General features: G+C 53.1%; 1 protein-coding gene across 1 annotated transcript in view; it reads left to right on the top strand.

The window, feature by feature from the left end:
- RIMS4 (regulating synaptic membrane exocytosis 4) overlaps window positions 1–17,721 on the top strand; it is a 56,624-nt gene extending 38,903 nt beyond the window's left edge. Inside the window, exons 2-6 of the mRNA XM_046679840.1 lie at window positions 297–438; window positions 13,704–13,816; window positions 14,108–14,209; window positions 14,837–14,976; window positions 17,503–17,721. Of these exons, the coding sequence (XP_046535796.1) occupies window positions 297–438; window positions 13,704–13,816; window positions 14,108–14,209; window positions 14,837–14,976; window positions 17,503–17,721 (716 nt within the window). The remainder of the gene's footprint in view (window positions 1–296; window positions 439–13,703; window positions 13,817–14,107; window positions 14,210–14,836; window positions 14,977–17,502) is intronic.
- The last annotated feature ends 222 nt before the right edge of the window (window positions 17,722–17,943 follow it).

Genomic DNA, 17,943 nt, shown 5'->3' with positions numbered 1-17,943 from the left:
GGACTTGGAGAAGGTTGCAGGGGAGAAGTGAGTTCAAGGGAGAGAAAAAGAACATGGCAGTGAATCCGTCAGTCAACAGGACTCGTGATACTGCTTGTTGGGTGGGTGTGAAGGGCAGGGCTGCCCCAGTGAGGGCACGTGCAGGTGAGGCTGGTGCCAGGAGGAGGTTGATGGACGAGGGGTGGGGGCCAACGGTGGGCAGCCACCAGCCACTGCAACACTAACCAGACGGCTTGCCTCTCTGTCCCCTCCCACCCCATGTCTCTCTCCCCATCTCTCTTGGCCTCTCTGCCCAGAAGGGGACAGCCGGAGGCTGAAGGGGGCCATCCAGAGGAGCACGGAGACGGGCCTGGCGGTGGAGATGCCCAGCCGGACGCTGCGCCAGGCCAGCCACGAGTCCATCGAGGACAGCATGAACAGCTACGGCTCGGAGGGCAAGTGAGTGTGGGGCCCGGTCCTGCCCACCAGCCCTCTTCACTCTCACAGTCTCTGTTGTGGGCAGGAGGCACTGAGCACTGCCCTCCCGGGGCTCTGGGGCAGCCTCAGGCTGGTAGGGGCATTGACTCAGCACTCCTGGGTCGTCCCCATCTTCAGAAGGGGGTGATGAAGAAAGGAAGCTCCGAGGGAGAGCGAGTAGAGCACAGACTGTGGTGCCCGACTGCTAGATTTGAATCCTGGCTCCCTCACCACTGGCTGTGTGATCCTGGGCAAGTCATCTCTCTGTGCCTCAGTTTCCTCATCTGTAAAATGGGGATAATAGTACCAACCTCCCAGGGGTGTTATGAGGATTAAATGGGTTGATATTCATAAAGAGCACAGGACAGAGGTTGGCAGCTAAGGGCCCGGGATCAGTGTCCGTCAATATAGAAGGGGGTCGAGAGGACCTTTATTTTGGTCACTATTCTCTCTTCTTTACTTTTTTAGTTTCTTAAATCCCAACTGGTTTTTAAAAATATATACTGCTGATTGATAAGGAATTTCACATACATCAAGTCATAACACACTGGTCTGACTGGCTCCTCGCCAGTGTGTCTCGCCTCTGGCCGTGCATCAGAGCCACTGGGAGCTCATTACAAACGCAGATCGTAGGGCTCCGAGTCCAAGCTGCTGAATCAGCGTTTCTGGGAGGGGCGTCCAGCAGCTCCACTTTTGAAAAGCTCTCTGGGAGAAAGAAGACCAGTCCAGATGGGGGGTTCTCACCTTTGGAGCAATTTTGCACCCCTTTGAGAATTTTGGGAAAGCTTTGGGCCTGCTGTGTCAGGGCCAGCCCCTGACAAATACATGCATGGGCACCCTAAAATACACACACTCATTCTCACATGCACAATCACACAAACACACTCTTCTCATAATGGTAGGGTGTTCCCAGATTCCCCTAAAACCCATCCATGGATCGCTGGCAAAGAAGCTTTGATCCAAAGCATCTTCCTTATTGTGCAGATGACCAGGGCACTCAGAGAGGTTGAAGAGTTGCCCTGGATCACACAGCATGTTAACAGTTCGGGAATCCAGGAGTCCTGACTCTCAGCTGGGGCTTGTTCCATGGGACCACATGGCTTCATTGTCTGAGATAGCCTCAGCCAGAGAGAGATGGGGTATCAGGATCCTTGTCGAGCACGTGAGGAGATAGGCTTGGAAAAGTTAGATGCCGTGCCGTCCAGTACAGTAGACCCTAGACACATGTGGCTATTTAAATGTAAATTAATTAAAATTAAATTAAATATTCTGTTCCTCTGTGGCACTAGCCATATTTCAAGTGCTCAGTAGCAACACATGTCCCTTGGCAACCCAGATCGGACAGTGCAGAAGTGGAACTTTTCCATCATTGCAGAAAGTTCCATTGGACAGGGCAGATACCCGGCCAAGCCACTGAGGGCCGGGGCTGGGGCTCAGCCGCCAGCTTCTCCTCCCCTCCCACTTCTGGCTGCTTTGTGGCTGGGGGCTTCTGTTGGCTGAAAGCCTTCACACCCCCAGCCCCTCCAAAACTGGGCCTCTCCGGCCTCTCTGAATGGCCTTGCCTTGGCAGATGCTGCTGCTCCACCCACCTCCTAGGGAGAATTTCCGGAGGGCGAGAAGAGGAGGAGGACAGGCGGAAGGGAGAGGAGGAGGAGGAGGAAGGGAACAAGTTTTTCTTCAACCTGAGAAACTTGGCAAGGCAGCAAACCTTAGAGGAAGATATGCCAAGCATCTGGGTGGCCGTGGGTCCCTGCTGAGTTTCAGGAGGTCAGGAGGTTTGAGTCCTAGTCCTGACTCTGCCACTGATCCCCTGGGTGGCCTTGGGCAAGTCCCTTGGCCTCTTCAGCTTCAAGAGGCTGGTAAACATCTCGCCTGTTGGCCTCATGGGAAGGTCAGAGGACCAGGTCACAGAGAGGGCACCGTGGTGCCATGAGCAGCAGCAGGCTCCTGTCCTGTCTTAAAGAAGAGCAGGTGAAGGCTCAGGGGGGCCACATGGCTTGTCTGAGGGGAGCAGCATAGGAGAGTGTTGTGACAGGGAATGAGATTATGCCTGCACATGACAGGTGCTTGGACGGCGGCTCCTGTCATCATCTGCTGTAATGTGCTTTAAGGGACCAGAGCGTCTGATTCCATTACAGAGAGGCTCCAAGCCAGAGCTTTGGAGTCAGACAATCCTGGTTTGTGCCTTGTTTCTGCTTCTTAGTAGCTGTGTGACTTTGGGCAAGTTACTTTACCTCTCTGAGCCCAGTTTCTTCCTCTATAGAAAGGGGACAGTAATAATACAGACTACTAATAGAGTCATTGTGAGGATTATAGGAGTTAATATATGCAAAAGCACTTAGAACGGTGACTGGCATATAGCATGCATTATTATTATTAGTTGTGACTACTGTCGTTTGTTGATTCAGCCACTGTTTGTTGGGTAGTTTGCATCTTATGGGCAGTCGCATCCTGATGGATACAGGGAGCCACCATGTATGCAATCATGTCTATAAAGTGCATAGCACAGAGCAAGCATGGGATCAATGTGGGCTGTGATGATTATGATTATAAAAAGGTTTGGGGTGGGTGTCTTGGGTCCAACTGAGGAAGTTTTAGGTGGGTTGGAGGCTGCTGTGTCCAGCAGAGGGGAGGGTCTTGGTGGAGCCCAGCCCGCTGCTACCACTCCACCCAGCACCTGGGCGAGGAAGGGATGTAGAAAGGACAGGTGGGGACATTGAGCTGTGATCAGGCTTCTTGTTCTGGAGGTATTTTGGGCACTGGTGGGACCCAGATGCCAGGCTCTGAAACAGGAGGGGGTGTGACCGTCCTCCCCCTGGGCTCCTGCCAGCCCAGCTGAGGCTCACAGGGAGCCAGCCCCCGCGAGCCTGCAGCCCCTGGCGCTGCTGGGTCTGCCTGAGCACTGGAGCTCCGGCATGTGTGTTCCTGCAAGCGGGCACAGGGGTTTTCCTTTCAGCAACTGTGATCGAGCACCTGCAGTGTGCCAGACACTGGGCTGAGCCCTCAGAGACCCTGTCTTCCTCTGACCTGGCAGTTAGGTGAGAGCTGCAAAGGACAGGCATAGAGAACTTTGGAAATGCTGCACCCTAACCAGGTCTCGGGGCTGGGGAAGGCCCTATGGGGTGGGCTGTTCTGTCAGTGGAGATCCTTGGGCTCCAGATTACACAATACTGCCTAACAACCACCTCAGTGCTCGCTGTTCAAAGTGTGGTCCACGGTCCAGCAGCATCGGCATCCCTGGGAGGCTTGTTAGAAATGCAGCATCTCAGACCAACCCCCCACCCCCCAGACCCACTTAATCAGAGTCTGCATTTTAACAAGATGCCCCAGTGGTTCGTGTGCACGTTAGGGTTGAGAAGCCCTGACTTAACGGTGATAACGTTCCAGAGGCAACAGTCACAGAGCACTAGCCGCGTGCAGGCCCTGTGCTGAGGGCTTTTACGTGTATCGACTCATTTAGTTCTCGTGACAACCTGATGACACCGGCACTGTTAATGTCCCCATTCTACAGATGAGGAAACGGAAGCCAAGAGAGGTGAATTAACTTACCCAAGGTCACAAAGCCAGTAAGTGGCTTCAGGTGCCCGGATTCAAATCCAGGCATTTGGAGTCTGCCCTTCACCGTTACACTCGACTCCTGCCCTCATCTAATGGCTGCGTCTGTCAAGATTTCTGGAGACGGACGCTTCCAGGATGGTTTGGTGGCTGGATGATACTATGAAAGACTCGAATCCCTCCGTCTTTTACCTCCTCAGGCCTCAGCATGTTGGACCAATTGTGGTTTATCCCCGGAGCTGGGGAAGGGCTTTCTTTCGCCGGGGCCCTTTCTGCCTGATTGAAAGTCGGGGTTCTACATGCAAAGGATGGAAAGGGACAACTGTGGGTTGGCAGGCCCATCTCCCCCAGAGAGCAGGGATTCCAGCCCCCTGAGAAAGGACCACAAGAACAGCTCCTCTCCGGACCTCCCTGCATGCTGAGATTCTCCCTGTGGCCTTCTGCTTCGTCTGGGTTCCCCAGAGCCAGGCCCGAGACGCGATTTGAGTGCAAGCAGTTCACTTTGGGAGGTGATTCCCAAAAAACGGGACAGAGGCGCACATGAGAGAAACGGGGTGGGGAGGCCTCCAATGCCGCGTGCTTTAAGAAGCCAGCCGCCACTGTGGGCAGCCAGAGCCTAATCCTCAGGGGCCTCTGGGAGCCAGTGTGGAACATGCGCCTGCATCGTCACCCAGGAGGTGAGGGAGCTGAAGTCCTTATACTCCGACTCTCATCAGTTACTGGTTGATGCTGCTCCCGATTAACTCTCCTGCCCTTCCTGTGGCACTGTGGGCCCTGGGCCCAGAGAGATGTGGGCAAAGGAACACAGGTACTGGCAGTTAGACGTCAGGGAGCACTGACGTGGGGAGGGTCGGGATGTGGGGGTGGGGGCAGCAGAGCCTGCTACCTGGGAGAGGGCACAGCTCCACCATCTCCCGGCCGCCCAAACCAGAAACCCAGGGTTCTTCTCAACGGCTCCCCATACTCCACATCTAATCCATGACTAAGTTCTACCATTTCACCCTTAGTTGTCTGACTCCATCCATTGCTCTCCATCCCCGCCCCCGGGTGAGGCCACTCATCACTCTTGCCTGGATGCCTGCGAGTCTCTTTTTTGGTCTAAACTCCATAGTCTGTCACTCCGCACTTATTTCCTCTGACTTCTCCCAGCCTCTCTCAGTCCCCAGCCATGTGGCCCCCGCTCCACCACCCTGAACCTCTTACACTCCCCTCCGTCTCCCCTCCAGGTCTTTGCATATGTTGCTCCGTCCACCTGGCACTGCCTCTCCTACCCTACGCCCTCTCCACTCTCTGACTCATTCCTCCTCCAGGTCTCAGCTAAGAACCAGCACGTAAGCTTTATGTCATGTGCCAACTCCATTTAATTGATAGTGGCTGCCTGGAGTGCTGTGTTGAGAAGGATTCTGGAGCCCAGTCCAGGCTTGGCAGGAGTATTGAGGTTGATTAGCAATGTCTGCTGTGGGCATGGACGGGAGAAGTGGAGCGGTGTGGTCTACCTTTCCTCTGACTGTAACAGCAGCTTCCACAGCCCGTTCTTCCCCCACCGCAGCACCCATCACTCTGTCCTAATTGTCACGTGTGTGTCTGTCTGTCCCACTGGACACTGAGTTCGATGCCTGCCCGGCACAGGGCCTGGCCCACGGGTGATACTCTGCAAATTTTGATGAATAATGGGCAGGCGCTATGAACGAAAGCATGCACATGTTCCCCCTCCTTCCCGCCCCTCCCCAGGCTCCTTCATCACACAGAATCTGGGGCCCCAGCATCCTCTCTGTAAACCTTCAGCTCTCAAAGCCGGCTCCCAGCACCCCTCCTGCTCCTTCCCTCTGCCCCTCGTTGTCCTGATGTGTCTGGGTCATGGGCATTCAGCTCCCTGAGTGTCTGGGTCACTGTGCCCACAGCCCTGGAAGGCAGAGTGTGAGCCGATGGCAGGGACGCGCCCGGGCTCAGGGTCTCGTTCCTGCTAAGGCTGTTTCCCTATTCAGCAAAGGCCCAGGAAGCCGGGCAGAATCCCCTCTCTCCCCCACCCCTGCTATTAGCAGAGCCATCGTGCCAGAAGGACAAACCAGGACGGATGTAGCCGTGGGCTGGAGAAGGAAATTTGTTTGGTTTTGTTTTATAAGCATTAGTGTTTGTTGAGCATTTGACTCTGCCAGATTCTAAGAAGTTTATCTCATTTTATACTTACAACAGCTCCGAGGGTTATCCGATCGCCATTTATTCCTCCTTCAGCAAAAAGGAAACCCAGGCTCCAAGAGCTGAAGGATGTCTTTACAATCAGTGAGCGGTGGAGCCAGGATTCCAATCCAGGCCTGCCTCACCCCAAAACGTGGACTGCACTCCCTGTGCTCAGCTATGGGCAAGGCTAAGGTCCCCTCAGGGGCCTTAGACACAGCACAGCAGAGTGGTTAAGAAATGAGCTCGGGAACCAGACTCCTAGGTCTCAAGTCCCGGGTCTGCCGCTTACTAACAGCGTGATCTTGGTTGGATTATTTAACATTTCTGTATCTTAGTTTCCCCTTCTGTAAAGTGGGTATTATATCTTAAGTACCTAGCTTTTATTGATAACCTAGTACTATTAGTGCTTGACTCATGGCAAAGTTTTGATAAATAAAAATAAATCCCTAGCTTCATGGCCATGAACCACACTCTCAGGGCGGGGGCAGGGGCGCTGGGGGGCGGAGCTGGAAATGTCTTGAATGCTTGAGAAGCTGGAGCCAGGATTGTGTGATGCCACGTATCCTGGCATACAGTCAATTCCGCTACAATGCTTGTTTCGAAAACATAGATTTGTTCCAACACGATTAAAGTATCAGGGAATAACTTGAGCATAACACGGATTTCACCTTTGCTCAGGTGTGATTTCATCCACGAGACACACTAGTGAAGGCAGAAAATTGCACCCACATAGGAATACACAAGACACCCACACCTCGGACCTCTACCTGCTCCGTCAGCCTGTGCGTGTTCTGAGCCACACCCATGCACCCCTGGCGTTCGAACTTCCCCTCCCGTTTCTGAAAGCCTCCTTCACCCCTTTGCAGGATTTGCAGTAGAGTTAAGGCTGCAGGCCTTCTGACACCCACTTCCACAAGCAAGCTCAGGCCATCTTCAAGGTAAAGCGCCGTATTGACTGTCATATTTCTGCATTTCCTAACCAGTTAACATGTCTACGACGGCGCTACCATTTTTATCATGTCCCTGTCTTTCCCTTTGTTTTTGATGTGACACTGACATAGCTGAGCACAGGGACGTGCAGTCCACGTTTTGGGGTGAGGCAGGCCTGGATTGGAGTCCTGGCTTCACCGCTCACTGATTGTAAAGACATCCTTCAGCTCTTGGAGCCTGGGTTTCCTTTCTGCTGAAGGAGGAATAAATAGGGGGTGTTGCACCCCTAACTCTGTTTTCCCCATCAGCTCTGTGATGTTTATGGCAGGATTTTGTGCTTCCCGGTAATTTTTAGAAATGTCTGTTTCACGTTACAGCAGAATGGAATGTATTATGGGCTCAGCAAGTCTGTGGGAAGCTTGATGGACAGGTGGACATGTGGGGACAGGTGGTGACTGGATGAACAGACTGCGCATAAACTACCCAAACCTTTCAGAACCACATCACCCATAATCACCGTGAGGGCTGTGCAGCCTTTTAATCTCTGATGCGACTGAGGCAGGTGATCCATCTGGAAAAGAGGAGAATCAAACCCCCAAATAACCCAATTACTTCTTAAAGCATCCAGAGCACAGAAAATCCAGCCAAGCCGAGCTCAAAGGTTAATAATAAAAGACAAATGGGTTTCAGCTCCACAAACAGAACTAACAGGATTTGAAATGCAGGAAATCTCATTTCACCATTAACACAAAAGAAAAGGCCAGTGGCACACGGGTGGTAATCCTGTTTCCGGCTTCTGCCTCCACCCACATGGCATGTGTCCTGGGAGGACCCAGCTGCTGCAGCCCCCCCAGCACCACCTCCAGATGCCCTGGGCTTGGTCTCAGGCATCCAGATGCTGCACTGCCAGCAGGTCTGGAATCAGAAATGCCACGAAGGGGCCCCAGCTGTCTGGGCAGGCCGGGCAGCAGGGACCTGCAAGCCGTGGTGCGCTTTATTCCTCCGGCAGATGCTGTGTTCTAGGCCCTGGGCTAAGCACCTTGCCTGCATTATCTCACTGACTCTCCCCAACAGCTCAGCAAGGCGATCACGACGTATTCCCATTTTATGCATGAGGAAACGACAGCCCAGAGAGGTTACAAAATTTAGCCCAGGTTGCACAGCACCGGAATCCAAGGTCTGTATTATGCCAAAGTCCCACCTTAACCACTATATTTTCCCTTCACCAGCTGAAGGGTTTGGCAGTGAACAATTATTGAGTTCCTACTGCATACAAGGTATGGTCTAGGTGGTAGGAGGTATGTGGCACTTAATAATTCAGCAAGCTTTTTCCTCTCCCTTTGTGAATGGATGCTATGAACAGAGATGTTCAAAACAGTTAAGACTGGAACAGCACAGGCCCCCACCAATGAAATGGCTGCACACTGTCCATGAGGGAGGGGTGGTCTCATTTGCAGATAAGAAGATTCAAGTGCAGAGACACCAGCAGCCTGCCAGAGGTCACACAGCAAGCAGTTGACTAGCGAGGAGTAGAACCAGCTCTGACTTTGTATCCCCTGCCTTTCGTCCTGCTCCAGAGAAGACCCCAAGGTGGAGTGGAGTCTCCGATGCAGTCGGTCCTCTGGCCAGCAGGGACCTGCCACCACTTTATTCTCCCTTCCTGCAGCCCCAAAGAGGATGTGATAACCCGTTCAGGGTTTCTGGGGCGTCTGCCTGGTTCCTTGGCAGCCGGCGAGGCACCCTGGGATGGGAAATCAGGCAGCCGCCCAGATATTATAGACAATTACTGCTAATTACCAGACTGCCAGTTCCCCATTGTCTGCTCGCAATCCCACCAGGAACTGAGGAGCAGACAATGATGTTGGAGGAAACTTTCAATTTCAGGCTGCAGAAGGCCCCGCTGCCTGGGAGGCTGGGCCCCTTCAGTGACTTGAACCCAAGAGGCACTGCTATTTCTGGGGCTTTCGGAGCCCAGACCCTCCTTGTAAAATGGAGCCTGGACCCCCGGAGACGTCCAGGAGGGCGGGGTGGAATAGCGACAGGGGCTTGGAGGAAAGGCCATGTCACCAGCCATGAGAGAGTCTAATGAACAGTTTGGTGCTGTTCGTTAAGAGTCTTTGGGTTTGCAAGAATAATGGGTACACATTTCCATCCCCAGATATTTAAGTTGTTTTTCCCTTTCTCTAAGCACTTTCTCTGTGACACTGTTGCATAATTGTTGAGATAATAGATTCAGAAGCCCGACTGTGTGGATTCAAATACTACTCTGCCTCTGCCTTGATTTGGCCCTCTCTCACATGCAGAGGGCCATATGCTCCTCCCTGGGGCGTGGAGGGACACACAGAGCCGCAGAGACTCGCAGATTCACTTGACAAGACACCAGGCAGCCATTTCTGCAAGGCATCGAGCCCTTGTCTCAGCTCCCCGCAATAAGAAGGATGAGCATGAGTCCCCTCTGCTTCCAGATTCCCCAAACCTACCTGAGTTTCCTGTCATCCCCGGCGCCGCCAGCCCAAGGACCCAGACCTTCCTTGAGGATGCTCCAGCATCCCAGCTCTCTTCCCTCCCCGCCTGACTCCCTCTGCCCTCCACGCTGGGGATTGTTCGTTCGTTTGGGGCAGGGCAGCCTGGTTTTGTCCCTATCCTTCTAAGTCCATTTCTTCTTAGGTGTGAAACTCAAAAGCCAAGAATCTGCTGTCTTGTTCTCTGCATCCTCCTCGGTCCTCCCTGCTCTGAGGCTGTGGACGTAGAGCACCCTGGCTACTGCCTGAACAGGGCACGGGGCGGCTGGGGGTAGTAGGAAATCATGAAAATGAAAAAGCACTGAGGCCAAAATGTCAAATTACTATCCCGCCATTGACTCTGCTGCTAACTTAAGTAAAAACAGACTTTATTGCAACGATGCTGCGGTGTCTCACGTGGTTGAGGGAAGAGCTGAGCAGCCAGGACTGGGTAGTCGTTTTGGGCTGTTGGTGAGGGCAGACCATTCCCATGGCTCAGTTCTCATGACTGTTGGTCTCTGGGATTCTCTTTTTTATTTCCCAGAGAGTGTTTGCCTGAGCTCGGGTCAGGGGTCGACCCCTGGACCCACCAGCTCCAGCCAGGGGACAGGCTCACTGTCTTTGTTATAGTAAAGCCAGTTGCTGTAAGCAGACTTTTTAATCAATGACTTAATAAAAACGTTTATTTCTTGCTCATGCAAACTTCAGTGCAGATGTTTCTGGCTATTGGGCCCAGGTTCCTTTTCTCTTGTGGCGTCACCATCCTTGGGGCCCTAAGACCCTCTGCTGAACACTCTGATGTGGGAAGAGAGAAGTCGCATGTGGGAGGTGTTTTTGTTTTTGTTTTTTTAATCATGGTAAAATACATACAACATGAAGTTTACCATTGTAACCATTTTTAAGTGTATGGTTCAGTGAATGGCATTAAGAACATTCACATTGTTATGCTGCCATCACCACCATCCATCTCCAGAACTCTTCTCATCTTGTTAAAGTGAAACTCTGTACTCGTCAAATAATAACTTTCCATTCTCCCCTCCCCCAGCCCCTGGCAACCACCGTTCTGCTTTCTGTCTCTATGACTTTGACTCCACTGGGTACCTCATGTAAGTGGAATCGTGTAGTATTTGTCCTTTCGTGACTGGCTTATTTCACTTAGAATAACATCTTCAAGGTTCATCCATGTTGTAACATGTGTCCAAACTTCTTTCCTTGTTAAAGCTGAATAACAGCCCATGTGTGTACATACCACACTTGGCTTATCCATCCATCCAGTGACAGGCACTTGGATTGCTTCCACCTTTTGGCTATTGCAAATAATGCTTCTATGAACATGGGTGTACAAGTATCTCTTAGAAACACTGCTTTCAGTTTTGAGGCAGGGTATATACCCAGAAGTGGAATTGCTGGATCATATGGCAGTTCTATTTTTAATTTTTTGAGGAACTGCCACACTGTTTTACATAGTGGCTGCACCATTTGACATTCAACAGTGCACAAGGATTCCAATTTCTCCACGTCTTTGCCAACGGTTGTTATTTCATTTTTTAAATTTTGTGTTCTTTTTGATGGTAGCTGTTTTCGTGGGTGTGGGATGGCCTGTGGGAGGTTTTCATAGGACAGGCCTGGAAATGGCCCACATCACGTTAGTTCACGTCCATAGGCCACTCTCAGTTACGAGGCTGGGAGGTGGACTGAGCTGTGTACCCAGGAGGAAGAGGTGAACATGTGGCCTTAACCACACACAGCAACACACACCAGGTGGGCTTCCGGGAGCCCACCCCGTGTATCGAGACTAGTCCTGGACAAGGCGAGGTTACTATGTGGCTTTCCCTCCTGAAGCTCAGCATCCTTGCATGGCAACTGGATGAAATCATGCCTGCTTCAGTAGAGCCAATCCAGGGGTCACACCACAATGTCCGGTCCTTGAGGACAGGGCCTTGTATTGTTCACTGCTGTAGCCCCAGAGCCTGGACAGGCGCTGGCACAGAGCAGGCCCTTGGTACTGAGGTGTGCACCCCGAGGCAGGGGGGTCTAGGACTGGTTGTGCCCTGTTATGTTATTCTTAGTTGTTTCTGTAGGAGCAACAGGTTCGCCCAGCAAAATAGCAAGGTGTTTGTGCACAGGGTCTTCTCTTGTCCCTTCCCTCAGCTTGCTTAGAATTTCTTGCATAAATAAAGGTGCAAAAGGCTATCGGGTGACTTGAATCGGGAGGGAGCCTGGTAGAGCAGCAAGCGCTGCCATCACAGAGACCGTCACAGAGACCTTGGGCAGGTGTCTGTCTCACTGGGCCTCAGTCTTCTAATCTGTGAAATAGGGAGGGCTAGATCAGAGAACATCCTCCTGGAACTTGACTGAGCAAGTGGGTAAATCCTGTTCCCGTTGTGAGGTTTTGTGAATTAATTAGGCGTAATAGTCAGAAAGCTTTGGTTCACGCCCCCAGGAAGACTTCTAGACTGAGGAGCTGGAGGCAGGAAGAGAGGACCGTGACAGCGTTGGTGTCTCTGAAGAACTTGGGAAAAGGGAAAATAGCAGAGTGGTTCGGAAGCAGCATGGGTGCCCGTGCGGGGCGGAACCAGAAACCCCTCCGCCCTTGGAAGTGCCTCCTGGGGTGGGGTGGTGGCTCTCAGGGCATGGAACAAAGCGTGTAGTGCCCTCGAGGCCCGAGGCAGTTCCTCCTCCTGCTCAAAGACCTCCCTGGCTACTGCTGGGACACCTGTGAGAGCTGCTCTTGGAACAGCCCAGGTGGAAAGTGGCCTGGGATTTGGCGTTACAACGATTGTGTTCTAGTACTGACTGCCCTGTGAGCTCTGTGGCCTTAGGCCGGGCTGAACCTGGGCCTCCTTGTTTAAATAGTAGTGAGAAAGGTGAAAACCACCTTCCTGTGCTTGTGGCGAGGGTCAGATGAGAAAATGGGTTGTGGGTGCTTTGCTCCTAAAAATGATAGGGGTACGTCAGGCACGGTACATATTGCCTCATCTCATTTAATATGAACAGCAGACCTAGGAGATGGAACATTGTTATTCCCATTTCAGAGATGGGGAAGAAAAGACTAAAACTGGTTTAAGCAAAATAATTATTGTTGTTGTTGACTTATGTAACCAAAAAAAATAGATGAAGCACTTGCTTCGGGTAGAGCTTGATCCAGGTGCTCACACAGGGCCACCAGTTTGCTGGCTCCATTCATGGACTCCAGATGGTAGTAGGATAGCTGCCAGAAGCTCAGTCTTGTGTCTCGACTTCACATCTGGTAGGAAGAGAGCTTCTCACTCCCCACCATTCAAACAGTGCTTCCTGGCCAGATTCCTGTGGGCTGATTTGGGCCACATGCCCATCTCTGAGCCAATCACTGGCCAGGGGGAAGCTAATGCCCTGATTGGCCAGGCTGAGCTCACACCAGCCTCTGGAGCCAGGTCTGTTCCACTCCAGCAGAAATCAATGCTTGGGGAGGGGGCTCCCCAAAGGAGATTTCAGATCTTGTTCCCAAAGGAAGGGGAAGTAAAGATTGGGCCACCCAGCAGCAGCAACAAATGCATACCTCCAAGGCTGAGCCACGGGTCCTGTGCATCTCAAACTATCAGGTGCAAACGAGTCTTCTGAGGCTTGTGTTAAAAGGCAGACTCTGATTCAGCATCTAGCGGGCAGAGTGGGGCTCAATTCTGTTTGTAAGTAGCTCCCGGGTGATACTGCTGGTCTCTGGACCACATTTTGAGGATCGTGACACCAAACCCTAGGAGCCAGGCACAGACAAGCATCATCTCCCTTGATTCTTACAACCACCCCAAGAGGCAGGCATCACCATACCCATTTCACGGAGGTGAAACCTGAGGCTCGGCAAGGAGAGGTAGGAGAATGGTATAGGACACAAAGCTAAGCCCTAGAATTTAGGAGTCCTAGCTGAGACTTTAGGGCCATGAGGATAGAAGATGGAGAGACAGGACACCAGTCTGCCTGAGGCTGGGTGACGGATGTGGACAGAAATCACATGGAATGAGGGACGGTCCAGAGCTGACCGCCTGTCATCAGCATCCTCGGTCGGCCCCCCAGGAATGTTTGTTTTCGTATTCTCTCTTCTTCCTGCAGCCTTAACTATGGGGGTGTTTGCCTGGCGTCGGACGCCCAGTTCAGTGACTTCCTGGGCAGCATGGGGCCAGCACAGTTTGTGGGCCGCCAGACCCTGGCCACCACGCCGATGGGTGAGTGCCCCAAGACCTGTTCCAAATCGGGGAGGGGCTCCCACCAGACGCCCTGCATCTCTCCCTCCTTCCGCTCTGCCTTGGCTCCATCTGCTGAGCAGCCAGCCTGGAGTCTAGTCGCACCTGCCAGCCCTCAGAGGCGCCCAGGCACTTGGAGTGGGAGCTGGTTCTGGTCTTGTTTTGGGCTGGGAGCAGGGGAGGGGATTTCATCCCTAAGCAGAGGGGAGGAACTGAGCCCTTGAGTGAGCTCCTAAGCCTCTTCCCACTCTCGTCTCCTGGGTCCTCTTGCAGGGGACGTGGAGATTGGCTTGCAGGAACGGAATGGTCAGCTCGAAGTGGACATCATCCAGGCTCGGGGACTGACAGCCAAGCCAGGCTCCAAGACACTGCCAGGTGTGGGTCTGCCCTCCCCTCTGCAAGGCAGGGGTGGAGGTGGGAAGGATATCCTGAGGGGTGTCTGGGTCTAGAAGAGAGCAAATTGGGCCCAACTGTGGGGGACCCCTCTGTCCCAACTCTAGTGACTCACATGGAACTGATGATTCAGGGTTTGTTCTGGCAACCCAGTTGAGATTGTAGTTGACCTTGTCAGCCTCCCTGACTAGACTGAGCTCCTGGAGGGCAGGGGCCCTCTTTCCTGTTTATACCCCAGTGCCTGGTAGGGTGCATGGCACACAGTGGGTGCTGCATAAACATTTGTTGAGTGACTAGGTCAGCGATGGATGTATAAGCCAGGGGAGGGGTGGGTGAGGCAGGGACCAAAAGAAAAAACAGGTCAGTGGAGAGTGAGCAAAGGAAGGGGGAGGCAGGAAGGACCACCCGCGGGGGTTGAGTAGGCCCCACTCAAGCCTGGCTGCACCCTACCACCCCACCCAACACCCTACTCGCCCCTGTTACCTCTTCCCCAGACCCCATGGAGGCCCTCCCATCCCCAGCAGTGGGTGGGCAGCCTCCCTCTGCTGCACCCTTTGTGCACCATTTGAAGCCCAGACTAGAACTCACTCCGCTGGCCTCTGCCCCCAGCGGCCTACATCAAGGCCTACCTGCTAGAGAACGGCGTGTGCATTGCCAAGAAGAAGACCAAAGTCGCCCGTAAGTCGCTGGACCCGCTGTATAACCAGGTGCTGCTGTTTCCCGAGAGTCCCCAGGGCAAAGTCCTGCAGGTGAGGGGCGTGGGGTGTGTGTGCAAGACCAGAGGGAGAGGGAGGCGCCCCTGGGGAGGCCTCACCTGGACGACATGGAGCACTGTGGTTGATCTGAGCTCCACAACTGGCTGTGCGACCTTGAACCAGTTCCTTTCTGAGCCTCAGCTTCTTCATCTGTGAAATGGGGACGCTCGTGGTGCCTCCTAAGATCATTACTGCGGCATTGAATCATGCGCTTTGTGCAAGACAAGTATTTGCAGGGTGGGTCTGTGGTAAGTGCTCTGCAAATGGCCGCCAGCACTATCATGACCATGACCATCACCATCATCATCAATGACAAGGCCAGGGGCTTGGCCCGGAGCCCAGTGATCATAGACGGGGAGCCTGTGGAGGATCCAGAGAGGCATTTGGCTCTCTGGTCATTAGGAGGATCCTATTGGTCACTCAGATCTGAACTAGAGACAGCTGCCCATCGTGGGTTTAGGCAGGCCCCAGGTCGAATGCCTGCAGGAGCCATAGGCCTGCTCCCTCTGGCTTGTACCTCAGTTTCTCACTCTTCACCTGGGCAGGCAGAGCAAACGTGGGCAGGGCCAAGGTGTTAGAATTTGCCAAGACAGTGGGACTTTTGCTAACCTGAGGGGCCAAGGTCCCGCTTAGAGCAGAGTTTTCAACTTGTGGGTTGAGACCCATCAGTGAGTTGTGAAATCAGTTTAGCAGGTCTCAACAAGTATTTCTTTTTTAATGGAATAGGAAATAGGAAAGAAATACAAATAGGAAAGAAAACATCACTCTCCATAAGGGAAGTCTCATTTGGTGAGGTGCTCGCTTCTGTTGTGTGCACTGGCAGGTGATGTGGGTCTCTCACTTGCTGGATATCCCTGTCAAGAAAGTTTGGAAAAGCCCTTCTCACCTAGAGCATTCATATACAATTTAAAACAACCAGGAGACCATCTGGGGGCCACATCTGGCCACTGGATGAAGGTTTGTGTGTTCTGGCCTGACCATCTTTGGAGAAGCTCTGGGGCACATCCCTGTCTGCTATGCAGAGGGAGTGGGGAAACAGAAATCTGACCTGGGGTGCTTGCTGCTGAGGCTCTGATGTCAGAGCAGGACGACCCACCACGGGCGAGCTCCGGAATGCCAGTTGGGTCAGTTTGCGGGGCTGCCATTGCAAAGTGCTGGAGACTAGACGGCCTGCACAGAAATTTACTTCTCGCAGCTCTGGGAGCTGGAGGTCCAGGGTGAAGGTGTCGAGGGTTGGTTTCTTCTGAGGCTCCTCTCCTTGGCTCGCAGATGGCCACCTTCTCGCTGTGTCCTCACATGATCTTTGTTCTGTGCATGTGCATTTCCAGTGTCTCGCTGTGTGTCCTAATTTCTTCTTCTTATAAGACCTCCAGTCGTATTGGATTCAGGGCCCACCCTAATGGCCTCATTTTAACTTAATCACCTCTTTAAAGGCTGTTTCTCCCAATATAGTCACATTTTAAGGTACCGAGGGTTAGGGCTTCAACGTGAATTTGGGGGGACACAGTTCATCCCATAACACCAGTGAAAACGAACCCATCCATGAACAGAAGTGGGCTTCTAATCAGCTGAATAAGGAGCACTGACGACTTATTAGTTGAGCAACCTCGGGCACATGATGTAACCTATCTGGGCCTCAGTTTAAACAGCTGTGAAATGGGCTCATTTTTGTAGGGTTATTGGGAAGCTGGAATCTAAGGGTGGTCTGCTGTTAGAACAGTTCCTGGACAGTTGTTTTCACATTACCTGCTATGCTTGAGGAACAGTTTACAGCTTACAGTGAGCTCTTACATCCATCATCTCCTCTGGTCCTTGCCTGGCAGGGAAGCTGAGTGGGGATAATTCCATTTACAAACAAGAACTCTGAGACTCCCTGAGTCTTAAATGCCTTGCCCCACACCACACAGCTAGGACTGACATTTCAACCCACATGTGTCTGACTCCAAAGGCTGCAGGTTAAGCCCCCAGGCTCTCCTGAATGACTGAGCCAGCCCACCTTCATCCAGGGGGACGGAATTAGAAGCTGAAGTACAGAAGAGCAAATGAGGGTCCTGCAGCCACAGAGACCACCCAGCTGCCCGCTCCAAGAAAGGGTGTTGACCAAGACCTGGGGAAGGCACCGCAGAAAAGGGTCTGCTGGGGAAAGGAAGGAAGCCAGCATGCACATGGTCCCAGCCACTTTTTAAGACTTTGTTTCATTTGGGGCGCTTCTGAGGATCTGGAAACAGAGGGTCCATAAGGGAAGCAGGCAGGTGACTCATGACGGCAGGTCAGCCCTCAAGGCTTGGGCTCAAAGATGGAGGGTGGAACCTAGAGGGCGAGGCTGCAGGCAGGAACCAGCCATCCAGGCCAGCAATAATGGTGGCACTGGAGCCAGAAAATATGGTCAGACTTGAGCAGTTTTAAAGAGGAGAATCCACAGTCTCAGAGGTGAATTGGGTGTGGGGGTGGCCCAGGTTCTGGTTCTGGGCCTATGAGTGGCACTGGCAGGATTTGAACCCCTGTGTCTCTTGCCTGCAGGTGATCGTGTGGGGCAACTACGGGCGGATGGAGCGGAAGCAGTTCATGGGCGTGGCCCGCGTGCTGCTGGAGGAGCTGGACTTGACCACCCTGGCCGTGGGCTGGTACAAGCTCTTCCCCACCTCCTCCATGGTGGACCCAGCCACAGGCCCCCTGCTCCGGCAGCCATCCCAGTTGTCCCTGGAGAGCACCGTGGGGCCCTGTGGCGAGCGATCTTAGTGCCGGGGATGGGGAGGGGCTCCCCAAGATGGCCTGAGACCGCCAAGCCCCGACCTGGGACCCCAGGCCCAGGGGCACGTTGAACAGAGGAGGCCGGGGTTTTCCCTCGCAGCAGGGAAGCAGAATGGGGAGACCTGCCCCCAGGGCCCCCCCTCACCCCTTCTTTGCCTCCTACCCCCCGAGACCTTCCCTCTCCCGAAGGGATTGGCTGCACTTTGACTT

This window comes from Equus quagga, chromosome 12, assembly GCF_021613505.1.
Source record: "Equus quagga isolate Etosha38 chromosome 12, UCLA_HA_Equagga_1.0, whole genome shotgun sequence".
Lineage (NCBI taxonomy): Eukaryota > Metazoa > Chordata > Mammalia > Perissodactyla > Equidae > Equus > Equus quagga.
Note: the sequence above shows the minus strand (reverse complement) of the source record. Positions and strands in the feature narration are given on the sequence as shown.